The 14,092-nt window shown below is 38.1% G+C and overlaps 1 protein-coding gene across 1 annotated transcript in view; it reads right to left on the reverse strand.

Moving 5' to 3' along the window:
- The window catches only part of LOC122788632 (guanylate cyclase 2G-like), a 699,012-nt gene that overhangs the window by 395,320 nt on the left and 289,600 nt on the right, over positions 1-14,092 (reverse strand). The window contains 2 exon segments of the mRNA XM_044055531.1: positions 835-855; positions 9,013-9,176. Coding sequence (XP_043911466.1) covers positions 835-855; positions 9,013-9,176 — 185 coding nt within the window.

The following is a 14,092-nucleotide window of genomic DNA, read 5'->3' on the forward strand; positions in this document are numbered from 1 at the left end:
GACATCTTCTGACAGCACGAGTCACACTGTAGACCAGTGCTGACCATCGATCAGTGGACCACAGCACAGATATCAGCTCCTGAATATATGAGATGAATCAGTGGACCTCCATGAGCACAGATAAGCCCTGTGTCATGATAGAGGGTGCTATGAAATGCATGACAGAGAAGGCAATTATAAACAACACTAACAGTGACGCATTTCTTGACAAAGAGTACCAAGGTAAAAACAGTTATTGACACACACACACACACACACACACACACACACACACACACACACACACACACACACACACACACACACACACTACCATCAAGGACTTTTACCTAGGAAATTACCTTCTGAGGATAGAGGTTTTTCTACACAGTGTGGTGCACATGAACAGGGATGTTACTTTTCTGAGTTAGATTTTCTGCACTAAATCCTTCACTTCGCAGATAATCCATAACCTCAGTTTCTATTTCTTTAACCTCTCCATTACTAATCTTTTTTTCTACTTTCTCTCTTTGTTTTATTTTTTTGTATTATAAAATTTTCCACATCCGGATGCTTTTGCTTGTATTTCTCTTTAAATATCCTTGGTGCTGCTCCTTTGGCATTGATTAGTTTTGCTTTTTCCTTCGCATAAGTATTACACCATATTAAATCTCTTTTTTTTTCCCATCTCCATATTTCTTCTTCAGATGTCTCTTGAGTCTCTTGTATCTTCTTACTTTGGGGACTCGTTCTATCATGCTGTGATGTAACCTGTGTTAGACTTTCTACATTAAATCCTTCAATACACAAGTATTCCATAACTCTAACTTCTATTTTTTTTAACTTCTACTTTACTAATCTTCTGTTCTGTGTTCCCTCTTTGTGTTCTTGTTTTCTTTATTGCAAAACGTTCCATATCCGGATGCCTTTGCCTGTATTTCTCTTCAAATATCTTTGGGGCTGCCTTTTTTGCGTTGATTAATTTAGCTTTCTCCTTTGCATAAATATTGTACCACATCAGACCTCTATTTCTTTCCCATGTTCATATTTCTTTTTTATACCTTGCAATAATCTCTAGGTTTTGTTCTTTATATTTTCTCACTTCCTCAGTTGCGAAATTTTCTATATAGCTTGTCTGATGATTTTGTATTACTTTTTGATAACCCCAAAAATTCTCAGAGGTAGTTAGCTCTAAATGTACTATATACCTGAATAAGGTCTCCTCTTAAATATCTATATGAGACACTGTACAAAGTTCAGATAAAGGTCACATATTTTAATCTTTCATAATAACTTTAATTTTCACATCCATGAATGCCCTTGGTATATTTGTACAGTACTCTTTTCAACTTACTCATACTTGTTTTCTTATAATATTTTTATATTGTTATTCCATAATCAAGTTTGGGTATAAAGTAACTTATAAATAATGATGAATCTTTTCATATAACCTATAGTTTTATAAATATCATTAACCAACTGGTTGATAAGAATATAGAATCAGTTTAACAAGTATTAAGTCAACTGCATACAGACTGTAGAACACTTCAGATGAAAAAGGTAGATTTGAAAGATGCAACTTAAACAAGCATGACCCTCAGACAGAGCTCCATGGGGCACATTGACTGCAACGTAGAATTTGACGTGACCTTGTCCTATTTGTAAGCTTTGACTCTTATCAAGATTTCATCAATACCAACTTATTCTAATTTATGATCTGTGTTTTGTGTATAATCCTATCAAAGGCTGAAGTTAAGTCTATATAAATTGCATCACAGCACATTTTTTTATTTATAGCTATTATTATATTGTAAAATATTATCTTACAGGTGGTTATAGATTTATTTTCAACATATGCTTGGTGATATATGGTTTCAAGTCTCGGCCTCAGCAGTTCTGATAATAATTTATCCAAAATACCCTTCTCCATTATATTTTCACAATGAGAAGAGTAAACATATGGGTCTATATGACCCTGATTTTGTCCTATCCCCCTTTCCATTAACGATGGGTTTAAAAAGTGTATGTCTCCAATCATGAGGAATCTCCATGTAGTTAAATGACATAGTGAATAACAGATATATCAGTGATGTAAGCTCATGCTGAAGTGTTCTCATGTTGTTATTACTAATTCCATCTGCTCCATGTGCTTTGTTTGGGCTCAGTATGCATAGCTCTTTTTCAATATAATCTAATTTAATTTCAGTATTTTAAGTTATCTGGATGTTGCTAGGACAAATTATCATCCCCTTTATGAAGACAAACTGTTTTATGCAAGATTATGTAAACATATTTACAATCTATTGTCTCTGCAAATAAATTTTAGCATATATACACAGTTTATTGATTTGTATGTCTTTACTCCTACCACATCTTATGCATCTATAAAATGTTTTCCTGTTTTGCTCAATATCTTTATATAAATATTATTCATATATATATATATATATATATATATATATATATATATATATATGTGTGTGTGTGTGTGTGTATTTTTTTGAACTTTTTCTTGATCTTGTCTCACACTGTGTTTAATTTGTCTGTCCAGTTTGTTTATTTCAGGTTTCAAATTATAGTTCAACCTCTTTTCCATTTCTTATATTTTTTATCTGTTATCTTAATTAAGTATCGTGTTCTCATGAAAATGTATCTTCCTGACCTTGTGTGATGCCATGGTATGCAGTATCTGCAGTGGGTTGCAGGATGAATCAGAGGGTGATCTCAATGAGGTTCAGTCTAACACCTCACAGTATGAGGTAACCTTGCCCAAGCAACTGTCTCCTGCCCAGCTTCAGGACATCTGCACAGTCCTGCTGGAATTTGGTGATGTGTTTACTGGTAAGCCAGACTGTACCAACCTGATGGTGTACCATGGGTCTATACTAAATCAGCAAATGCTTAAAAAAGCAAACGCTGATTTATCAACGTCATGTAAGCGAAAGCTTACAATCCCGAACACTCAGAACAGCAATTTTTATTCCCAGGGAAAAAAAAATGCTGTTCCACAAAAAATAAACAAACAAATAAATAAATAAATAAATAAATAAAAACTTCAAAATATTACATAAAATGGGGGGCTTTGCCCCACACCTCCTGATGTGGGATGGTGTTCCACCCACACCTCACCTACTTAAATATACCAACTCCGATATTGCACTACAGTGAGGAAAATGGCAAAGTAATGGAGGCGGCCAAGTGATTTCTTTCCCAGGGGAAAGACATCGCTTAAATGCCATTTCGCTATTTTGCTGTTTTGTGCTTTCATTTTCGATCAAGAAGCATTTGAAGGATTGCGTCTTCAATTATATAATAGGAACTCAGTGTCATGTGGACAGAGGACCTCAGCAGCCCATCATATAACCCCCTTACAGTGTGTCTGAAAGAGTTAAGAAAACCCTAAGAGAGGAACTGTAGGACATATTTTAAATAGATTTTATGAATTGACTAAATACCCTTTGGAATGAAGAATGCTGCAGTAACTTTCCAGAGATTGGTAGATCACTTCAGAGCAGGAAAGGGAGATTATGTCCCTTACATATTGCATCCTTCAACTGGTCATGGGCATAATATTTTCAAAGTCCATGAAGGTGTTGGACAGGCTGAAAAAGACAGGGCTGAATATTAAAGCTGACAAACGTCAGGTGTCCATGGCAAAGGTATCTTATCTGAGTCATAGAGGGGATGGTAGTAAGATTAGGCCAGAGTTTGACAAGGCCAAATCCATTTCAACATGTCCTTCTTCTGCTACCAAGAGGCAGGTAAGGGTATTCTGAGGGAAAGTGGGGTACTACAGGAAGTTTAATTCACTATAATAAGACAGTCACTAACTTTACAGACCTTACCAGAAAGAATAGGCAAGATAAGGTTGTATGGACTCCCATGTGTGAGCGTGCATTTCAAACACTTTAAGAGGTTTTGAGTAGCCCTCCCTATATTAACCAGTCCTGACTAAAGTCAAGAATTCATTGTATAGATAAACACTTCCAGTGCTGGACTGGGGAACCTACTTAGCCATGTTTTCTATGTAGGAAAAGCGCACCCATTTATGTAATTGATCTGTAGACATCAGTCCAGAGACGAATCCTATGCAGCCATATGGAAATAGAGTCTGGGTGTAGTCTGGGCTCTGCTCAGGCCACAACCTTATCTGTATGGTGGAACATTTACAGTGGTTACAGACCATTAATACTTAAAGTGGGTAGAATGATAAGCCTCTTAGATGGGTTTCAATCTTTTTGTCCCATAACATGGCTATCCAGTATAAGAGTGGCACTGCTAATGCCAATGCAGATGGTCTGCTGAAAAGTGGGTAAAACAGTGTATCAAAATTCTTTATCATTCATACTAAACCACCTCATAATATCAAAACAACAGTTTACTTCATGTCAGGATTTTTCCATTTTAGCCAAATGGTTCAGATGCATGGTGCCTGTCTGTATTGCTAGCATAAACATAGGATGCCTGTCTGCATTAGCAGTGACCCAGGAAAAGTTAGCATTTGTTTTGGCAGAGGAGCAACTAAGTTGGAGAGAACTGAGTGGCAGAGGGTCTGCTCGCATTACCTGGGGGGGGAGGGTTGACAAAATCCTACTTCTGGAGTTAGACAAAGTGGTACCTGGAAGTCATCTTTCAAGGCAATGGATCTCTGCACAACATGAGCAGGGACCCTATCAGCCTATCAGGATGGCAACATGTGCAGGGACCCTATCAGCCTATGGATAGTTTGGAAGGAAGCATAAATCTTTCCACTCTTTTTTTATTTTTTGTTCTTTTTCATACACCTGTGCTCCTCAGAGTGAAACGCAAAAGCAAATATTATTAACTGCAGCATTTTTGCAAAAACAATTGATTGCTGTGTATGGGCAAAGCCTCAAACTTCCTAGTTTTGAGTCTTCAACTAACTGTGCCTGGAATCAGCTTAACATACTATTAGCTTTTTATAAAGCTAACACATTTATGATAGCTTTGATACACTGGGTGTAAAACTTCCATATATTATTTCATGCTCTAAGTTTAAAAAGTCTTTCCTAGTTCCACAGAACAGGTTTCTAAATAATGAATTTGGACAATATTACTTGCAAAGTAATATTGTGGGAGGGTGCCCTAATGGTTAAGATGTTTGCCTTACAAACATAAGATACAAGGTTTGAATCTCACAGGGGATAATTGGGCTAGGCTTAAAATGGCTCACAAAGGCAGTTAGCCTAGTACTAACCTATGAACCTATGAAAGGATATAAAATAATGAAACTACTCTCAACAACTTGTGTCTGGAATGGATGGTAATCATTATCTCATACTTAAGTGGTGATTTATTTTTTCTTATTAATAGTTACTGAATTTCCAGAAAAATATTAAATTATTAAAACTAGGTAGGAAGAATAATACATCTGAAAACAAACCAGAAAATTCTGAAAGTTGCATCTTAAGAGGCAAAACAAATATCCATGACTCCTAAAGCATTATAGTAATATTACTTACAAGTGTATGACAATGTTTGCTGTCACTTTTAATAACACTTATATAGAAAAAAAAGGACAACAGCTACAATGCTACAAATAAATCCTGTAAATTTAGCATTCATAATAGACATTTTTAAGTGTTTATTGGTAGTGCATCTATACTGTCTGCAAATTAATAACAGTGGCTTCATTACCTATCCTGATAAGCTGGATAGAACTAAGAAATGTGGTGGAGGTGTAGCAATTCTATATAAAGACTCCCTGAAACTCCAAAGATTCCAACCAGACCCACCTGACCTACATGACAGTGAAATACTAATCTGGCAACTAGAAGTCAATCCAAACAAACATATAATCATAATCTCAGTTTACATCCCTCCTAGTAACAACCTTTCAACAACTGAAGACATATTCTCCTGGCCATCCTATTCATTCAACTAGGAAACCATAACTACGGGAGACTTTAGTGTTGATTGGTACACCTGCTCCTCAGACAGCCCCTCTCATCCCATTAATCTCTATGGATATACCCAAATTATCAACTCACCTAGTAGGATGGATAAACACAAGGGCAGACAGTCAGTACCTAACCAATAAACTTTCTGTTTTCTATCGCTCAGGCTGTCTCCCAGACAACCTGAGTGATCACTTGCTCGCTCAGGCTGTCTCTCAGACAACCTGAGTGATCACTTGCTCGCTCAGGCTGTCTCCCAGAAAACCTGAGTGATCACTTGCTCGCTCAGGCTCTCTCCCAGACAGCCTGAGTGATCACTTACCCATTTTCTACTTAGACACAGAACAAATCTTCCCAAATCAACTATATAAATTAAACGCAATAAAAATCTTTCAGCAACCACCTTTAAACCTCTGCTTCAACACTTTGACTGGTCCCCATTATCACAACTCTACCTAGACACTTAGACTCTGCTCTTGAATATTTCAATAAGAAATTACTCGAGATTCTAAATACTTTAGCTCCTATTAGAAAAGTTCATGTGAAATCCAACTACACCCCATGGTTGACTAAAGAAAAAAAAAACAACTACTTAAGGACAGAGACAAGGCATGGACTTACTACCACACCAACAAAAAACAAAGCTCTTTCTAAACTTACCGTCAATTAAGAAACAAATCTAAATCCCAAATCAGGTATGATAAAAGAACCTACTACACTCATATTTAACAATCCCACCACAATAACCCCCAAAAATTCTGGAGTAGTATAAAAAAACTTTTTCAACCTGGACAATTTACAACTTCATCTCCCACCACCTCCAACAACAAAGATAGCCTAGCCACTCAACACAACTCTTTTTTTTACAAGCTGCATCCTATTTATGTTAAATAATACAGACAACACCCCACCATCCATTCCAACATCATTCTCAACAACTTCAACTGCCTTCTCCCTTAAGCTCACCCAAACTTCTACTATAAGAAAACTATTACACAAACTAAAACCCACAACCCTCACAATCAATCAATTACCCAGCATGTACCTCAAGTTAGCAGCTGATGCCATCGCCTATCCTATCTCTCTTTTGATCAACAGATCAGTCAGAGAACAGTATATTCCCAAACTTTGGAAAACTTCATACATCATTCCTCTACACAAAGGTGGTGCCTCAAAAGAATTTTCAAACTACAGACCAATATCTATCCTCTCACTGTTATCTAAAATCCTTGAAAAATGCATGCACATTTAGCTTATAAATTACCTTACCTGCAATAATCTACTAACAAACTCCCAGCACAGCTTCAGGCCAAAGTATAGTACAACTACTGCCCTACTAAGCTTCACTACCACTATTAACCACCTAAAAATGATTGGCAATAAGTTGCATCCATCTTCTTAGATATGTAAATCAAAAGCTCCTAAATGAGCTAGCATTATTAAATCTATCCCATTCTGCTCTCTCTTGCTTTCAAAACTATATCACAGACCAACAACAAGCTGTGAAATGGCAAAATGACCTATCCATCCACTTGTCCGTTACAGTAGGGGTCCCACAAAATTCAATCTTAGGTCCACTTCTCTACAATTTTCACCAACAAGCTACATACGGCAACCAACCTGCCAACCACAATTCAATATGCAGATGATTCAACCCTAACATGTGCTGCACCTTCCCTATCACAATTACAAGAATTACTACAAAAATCCTTCACTGACAGAATCTTCCCTCTCCAAACAACTAATTCTAAACCCCAACAAAATCAACATAATTCTCTTCACCAACAAAAAGCCCATCAACCCAACAACACCTTTTACAATCTTCTCAGCCAATAACACCAAAATAGAACCCATTCCTCAAACTAAACTACTAGGGGTAACAATCGACAGTAACCTTAGATTTGACAAACAAATGTCAACAGTTATTAAAAAGACCCACATCAAACTTGGCACACTCTACAGGACCAAGCAATTCCTAACCAACTCCACCAGGCATCCATTGCCAGGACCCATCTTCTCTCCACCTTGCTATATACCTCACCAATCTTCACAAACCTCAAAAAACAAGACCTAGCCAGATTGGAAGCATGCTATAATAAAATAGCCAAATTCACCACAAATTTTTCATATAGATCACACCACTGTACAGCACTCTATCAACTAAACTGGCTAGAACTGCCCAACCTCCTCTCTCTCTCTCTCTCTCTCTCTCTCTACCAAATAACCATTAAACATACCATCATTACCAAACCTGAAAACTGTCCAGCACTCCATAACCTTGTTCAACCATACTCTAACCACAGAACCCTAAGATCCACAGACAAATCCCTATTAAAGGTCATTAAATCTAATAATAGCTACAGACACTACTTATATTCCTTTCAAATCTCCAAAGCCTGCAACTCCATCCCCCAGTATATCCTTAATGCCACCAATTCAACCATGTTCAAAACACTTCTCAGAACCCACCTAACCAACAACTGACAATGCTCTTGTACCTCCTCTGGCTAAACTTAAGCAAATACTTCCACTACTCACCTTTCTTTCTGTGCCTCCTTCACAATCCCACTTACCCATTATATTTATTTGCACTTTTTTATTCAGTCTCTCTACTATCATTTACCCTCTTCCACTAGTGTAACCTACATCTGCCACTTCTTTTCACAGCTCACCCATCACATACTGTAAGTTAGACCTGCAAATGTTCACTTACTATGGAAATACTGATATTATCCATTTCTGCATAATACTAAAAATTATTTTCTGTATAACTCACTGTATTCCAAACTTATTCATTTATATGTATTGGAATAACCTGTAGCACTATCTAGTGTATATTGTGGACTTAAGTTGCATTTTCCTCTGGCACCTGTGCACTACTGATTGACGAATAAAAGTTATTTTTTTTGTCTTATTCTATTTTTGTATTTTTAATGTACTATGCTGTGTTGTATTGTATTGTACTATGCTGTTTTTGTCTGTGGAGCTTTTCTCACTGGGCCTCTGCTAAAAATGGGCATTTAGCCCAGTCGGTCTATCCCGGTAAATGTAAAATAAAAAAAAAATGAATGCAATGTAATTATTTAGCTATAATAGAAACAGCAGCACAATTTACCTTATTCTCTTGAATAATTATGATATCTGCATAGTTTATTCTCCACCAGGTATCCTCGGCTTGTTTTTGCAATCTGAGTTTCTGAGCAGATATGCAAGTTACAAATCCAGCTGCGGCAAACACCAAGACCACAACAGCAATAATCAGAATAATAATATGTATGTCTGAAAAGGAAAAGCAACAAAAATGGGCTGATTAAAAGAATAACATAAGTCAAACGTTATCTTTATTCTAGTGTCACAATAAAAAATAAACTAAAAGAAGTGCAAGAAAAGAATTTGGAATATATATATATATATATATATATATATATATATATATATATATATATATATATATATATATATATATACAATCAGAATTAATTCAACATAGCTCAGACCTAGAAATGAGACACATGATAAGTTCTGAAATATGTATAGGTTTATTTTTTAACAAAGTAAAAAAATTGAAAACATATGAATCTTAAGCATTCTGCTTTTATTCAAACAGTAGGCAAATACAGACTGATGTGATGCATGCATAGATCTCATAGTTTGGTACTACTGTGGAATGTACAATAGTGATTGCTGAAAAATGCAATTGTCATGGATTTCTGAAAGCTACAGAGAAGTTAGAAATTCTGCAAAATACAGACTGTGGGCAGAGAAACAGTTATTTAACTGGTGATGTGTCTTTATTTACCATTGTCTTCTGAAATGTTTCAGAAAACTCTTATAACATGCAAAAACAATTTACATCCAGAAGCAATTTATTTTTCTGTTATCTAACCCAAGACCAGAAAGTGCATAAAAAATTTAAATCACACCATAAAGCACCCCTGTTACTTGGTTCCAAAGACAGTAATCTCCTGACAAATCAAAGCCTTTTTACTACCTTTACACTGCAACCACACAGCATGCAGTATATAGAGAAACTCTTGTTAACATCAGACCCTGAGGGCAGCATAAACAAACAGGATCCCACAAAGACATGAATACTTGTCTGCTAACATCCTGGTTATGCCAGCCACAGCACTCATTAACTATGTCATTACTTGAAGGTAAGTGTCCAGACTTATGGACAGAAAAATAGTAATAACCCCTGATAAAGCGAGTAGGTCCATAGCCATCAGCAAATGAAGACCAGGTGTCTAGACCTTTTGCTAAAATTATGGAAAATATAACAAGTTAATAGCTGGTAAGCTTCAGCAGGTACAAGGAGTTACTGATTGATAGTGCCTGTTCTAACAACCTGTGGAAATAATATAGCTTATTTGCCATTTTAGAATGTCTACACAGTTAAGTTAATATTAAGCAAGTTGTCTGCGCTGTGTTCTGTGATCTTTCTAAAGAAAGTTGGCCCAGTCAGCCATTAAGTCCTTACCATAGCACTTCTATAATGTGGCATACAAACTCTGGACACTGCATGGTTCATAGAATGCTTGCAGGATTGGCACTAATGTATTAAATACAAGCATTCAATTTCTTCCTAATGCATTATGCGAGCACTCATGTATGTGCATATTAAACAAGCAGTTTAGCATACAATGCAATTTTTTTGGTCACTATGTTTTGGCAAAACCAGATTAAGAAATTTAAACATACAATATAGGTTTACTAAAAGAACAGACAGTATGAAAAAATTTAAAATATAAAGAAGAGTTAGTAATACTATATCTTAGCAGTCTACCTACAGGAAGACACTGTGTGATCTAATTGTGCTCTTTAACTCTATACCATTGACTCTTTAGGTTATCTTTTATTCAGATTCTTGGATGTCTTTTCTAATTATCATTCTTTGTTAACAATCTGCCTGAAGAGCACCCTGAGTTAACTATCACAATTTACACATACAGTCAAATCCTCCTTAAATTACCAGGGCATATTTTAAACTAAAAATAGTTTTGTGAAGCTATTCCAATGAGTACAGAACATTAGTTAGTAGTAAACTCAAACAAGAGTAAATGCATACTCTTTTGTTTACTTCATAGTTTAAGAGAGACAAATTCTATCACAATAGCAGACCCACACAGTAATCTGATTCATAGATTCATAAGCTCTTAGATGATTACTATGCTAATGACCCCAGGGGGCTTTTTATGCCCGGTAATGTTTCACAAATGTTTCTGACAAGTTTTGATACCCTAAAGTTATTTTAAGTGGTATATGTAGATTTAAGCATGGGAGGTCTAGTGTTTACATGCTGTCTCTGTCTACTAGAGACATAGGTGCCAGACCAGGAGTAAATTTCCAGTTCCCCATCCACTCGTCCAAATTACACCTGAATTGGGTTAGGGAAGAACTCTGCTTTACATTGATTGAAAACCTGTTCCAGAGAAGGGGTCCCTCCAACATGTCCTGTTTGCATTGCAGATGAGGTTTAGGTTCCTCTATCAGGTAATTCTGATGTTATTTATTGTGTGCATATGTGACAGGACCATCAGAGTGGGATCTGAGGATGCTTTGTAGGCCAGGCATAGATCTCTTCTCAGCACTCTGTATGAGACTGAGTACAGGGATAGGGCTTTGAGGTGGTCTGTGTAAGAAATGTTGTTTATGCCCTGTGTTCTGTTTGTGAGGAGTCTCTGCAGACTCTCCAGATGCTGCATATGCCTGGTCAGGTACATGCCAAAGGGGGCATTGTACTCAATGACTGGAGGGACAAGTACAGTGGAACACTGACATCTGTAAGCCTAGATGATGTATCCTTGCTTATAGGTTGTGGAACATAGACTGATTTCCTTACTACCAGAAACACATGATGCCCAAAGGCCAGGTTACTGTCTACATGCATCCCCAAATTGCTGAGCACTGGGTCTACTCTCAGAGATGTGTTATCAATGCCATAGTTTTCAGGGATAGCTATCTTCCCAATATATACTATTATGCATTTCTTGGCACTGACTTGTAGATCATGGCCCTGGCATCAGTTATTAGTGTGTGTCCAGCATTTCTAGAGGGCATTTGTGCACTGAGGGATTCTATGGCTATGCCTAGTGTGCACTCATCTGCAAATGTGGTCAGCCAAAGGCCCTTGACACTGGCCTTCACTTCAGAGAGATGTAGATGCCAAAAAGAAGTGGCCCCAGTACCAAGCTTTGAAGGACCTCACCAGTGACTGGCCTCTTTGTTGAGATAGACTCTGCTATTCTAACTTCTTGGGTCCTATCTGTGAGCCAGCTGGTTATAGCATGAGTTGAGTTTTAGTTTTATTGAGGACTGGATGTTGGTGAGGATGGAGGCTCCATATAAAAGAGTTGGAAGTAAGAAAGATACGGCAAGCAACTTGTTTGCTGAGCTGCAAAGGAAGTAGTTGTGCCTGTAAAGGGCTTCCAGTTTTTGATATTTTTTTTTATGTTACTGTGCATATAGGTTCATAGGTTCATACTAGGCTATCTGCCCTAGGGCATTTATAAGCCTAGCCAGAATGTGTTTGGCTTTCGCCACCCATTTTTAATTAATTTTGCTATGCCCTTTTTTGAGGTTAGTATACTGTGCCTCTGTCTAACAGTGACACAGAAGTGATACCCGGGGTAAACCTATGATCTCCCATCCACTCATCAAGATTCCTCTTGAAGAGAGTCAATGAGGGACTTTGCCTAACCTGGACTGGGATTTTATTCCAGAGTGAAGGGAGCCTCTGGGTTATGAATCGGTCCCTCCAGCATGTCCTATTTATTTCAGTGCTGAGGCTCAAGTTTCTTGAGCGTGTAGCTCGATGGGATTTGGATTTTCTGAGGTGCAGCATGTCCATTAATTCCGGGTTGGACATGGCTTTATACGTCAGGCACAGATCGCCTCTGAACAGGCGGTATGCCACTGAGTAGAGCTGGAGTTTCTTTAACCGGGCAGCATACGGCATCTGTTTGAGCCCTTTGATCCTCTTGGTGAGGTGCTTTTGGAGTCTTTCCAGTTGCTGCAGGTGTCTGGTAAGGTACATCCCAAAAGGGGTATTGTACTCAATTATGGGCCTGATGAGGGATGAGTAAAGAGGCACGATGACCTCCCCTGATCTAGATGTGAATCCCTTCATGATTAGGTGGGCTATATAAAATGTTTTTCTAACCACTTTGGCCACGTGGTTGTCAAATGAGAGATTGCTATCAACTTGGGTCCCCAGGTCCCTAATTACTTCTTCTGTACTTAATGGATTACCACCTATGTGGTAATTTGTGAGCACTTTGTTTTTGCAAAAGGGGATGACTATACACTTTTTGGCATTTAGCTTGAGGCCATGGCTCTGGCACCAGTTGTCTGTTTCTATGAGGCCCTTTTGGAGGATGCTTGTGTCGGCTGGAGAGTCTATTATGGCACCCAGTTTGCAGTCATCTGCGAACTTGGTCAGCCACAGTCCTTCCATGTTGGCCTGTACCTCCGAGAAATATATACCGAACAAGAGAGGTCCCAGGACTGAGCCTTGTGGGACGCCACTTGTAACTGGTTTGGAGTCTAACATGGCTCCAGCAATTCCAACTATGTGGGTTCTGTCCTTGAGCCAGTTTGCAACCCATCCAGTGACATAGGGGTTTATATTTAAGCTGGTGAACTTATCTATAATGCCCAAGTGGGGTATTGTATCGAAGGCTTTTGCGAGGTCCAGGTAGGCTGTTTGGACCACCTTCCCCTCGTCAATGGCCTTGGTGACTGTTTCAAAGAAATCAAAAAGGTTTAAGAGGCAGGATCTGCCCTTAACAAAGCCGAACTGGGTAGGATCCAGTGTCTGTAGGTCCCCAATATCTTTATTTATGAGGTCCATGATGATGCTTTCCATAGCTTTGCAGACCAAGCTAGTCAGGCTTATGGGGCGATAGTTTCCAGGATCCGTTGAGGCACCACCTTTGTGGAGAGGGACCACAGTTGCTGTACATCACTCTTTGGGTACATATCCTGTAGTAAGGCTGAGATTGAACAGTAGTTTTATGTTTGGGTTTAGCTCTTCTTGGAGTTCATGTAGGACACAGCCCGGGACACCGTCTGGTCCCATTAATGCTGTGTTTTTTGCTTTGGAGAGGGCGGCTCTTACCTGAGCATCTGAGATGTCAGGGGGGCAGCACTCTGCTGGGATAGATATTTGCCCTGTTGGTGGGGTGGGGGGGGAG

This window comes from Protopterus annectens, chromosome 14.part0 (genome assembly GCF_019279795.1).
Source record: "Protopterus annectens isolate FY-2018-M chromosome 14.part0, PAN1.0, whole genome shotgun sequence".
Taxonomy (NCBI): Eukaryota; Metazoa; Chordata; order Ceratodontiformes; family Protopteridae; genus Protopterus; species Protopterus annectens.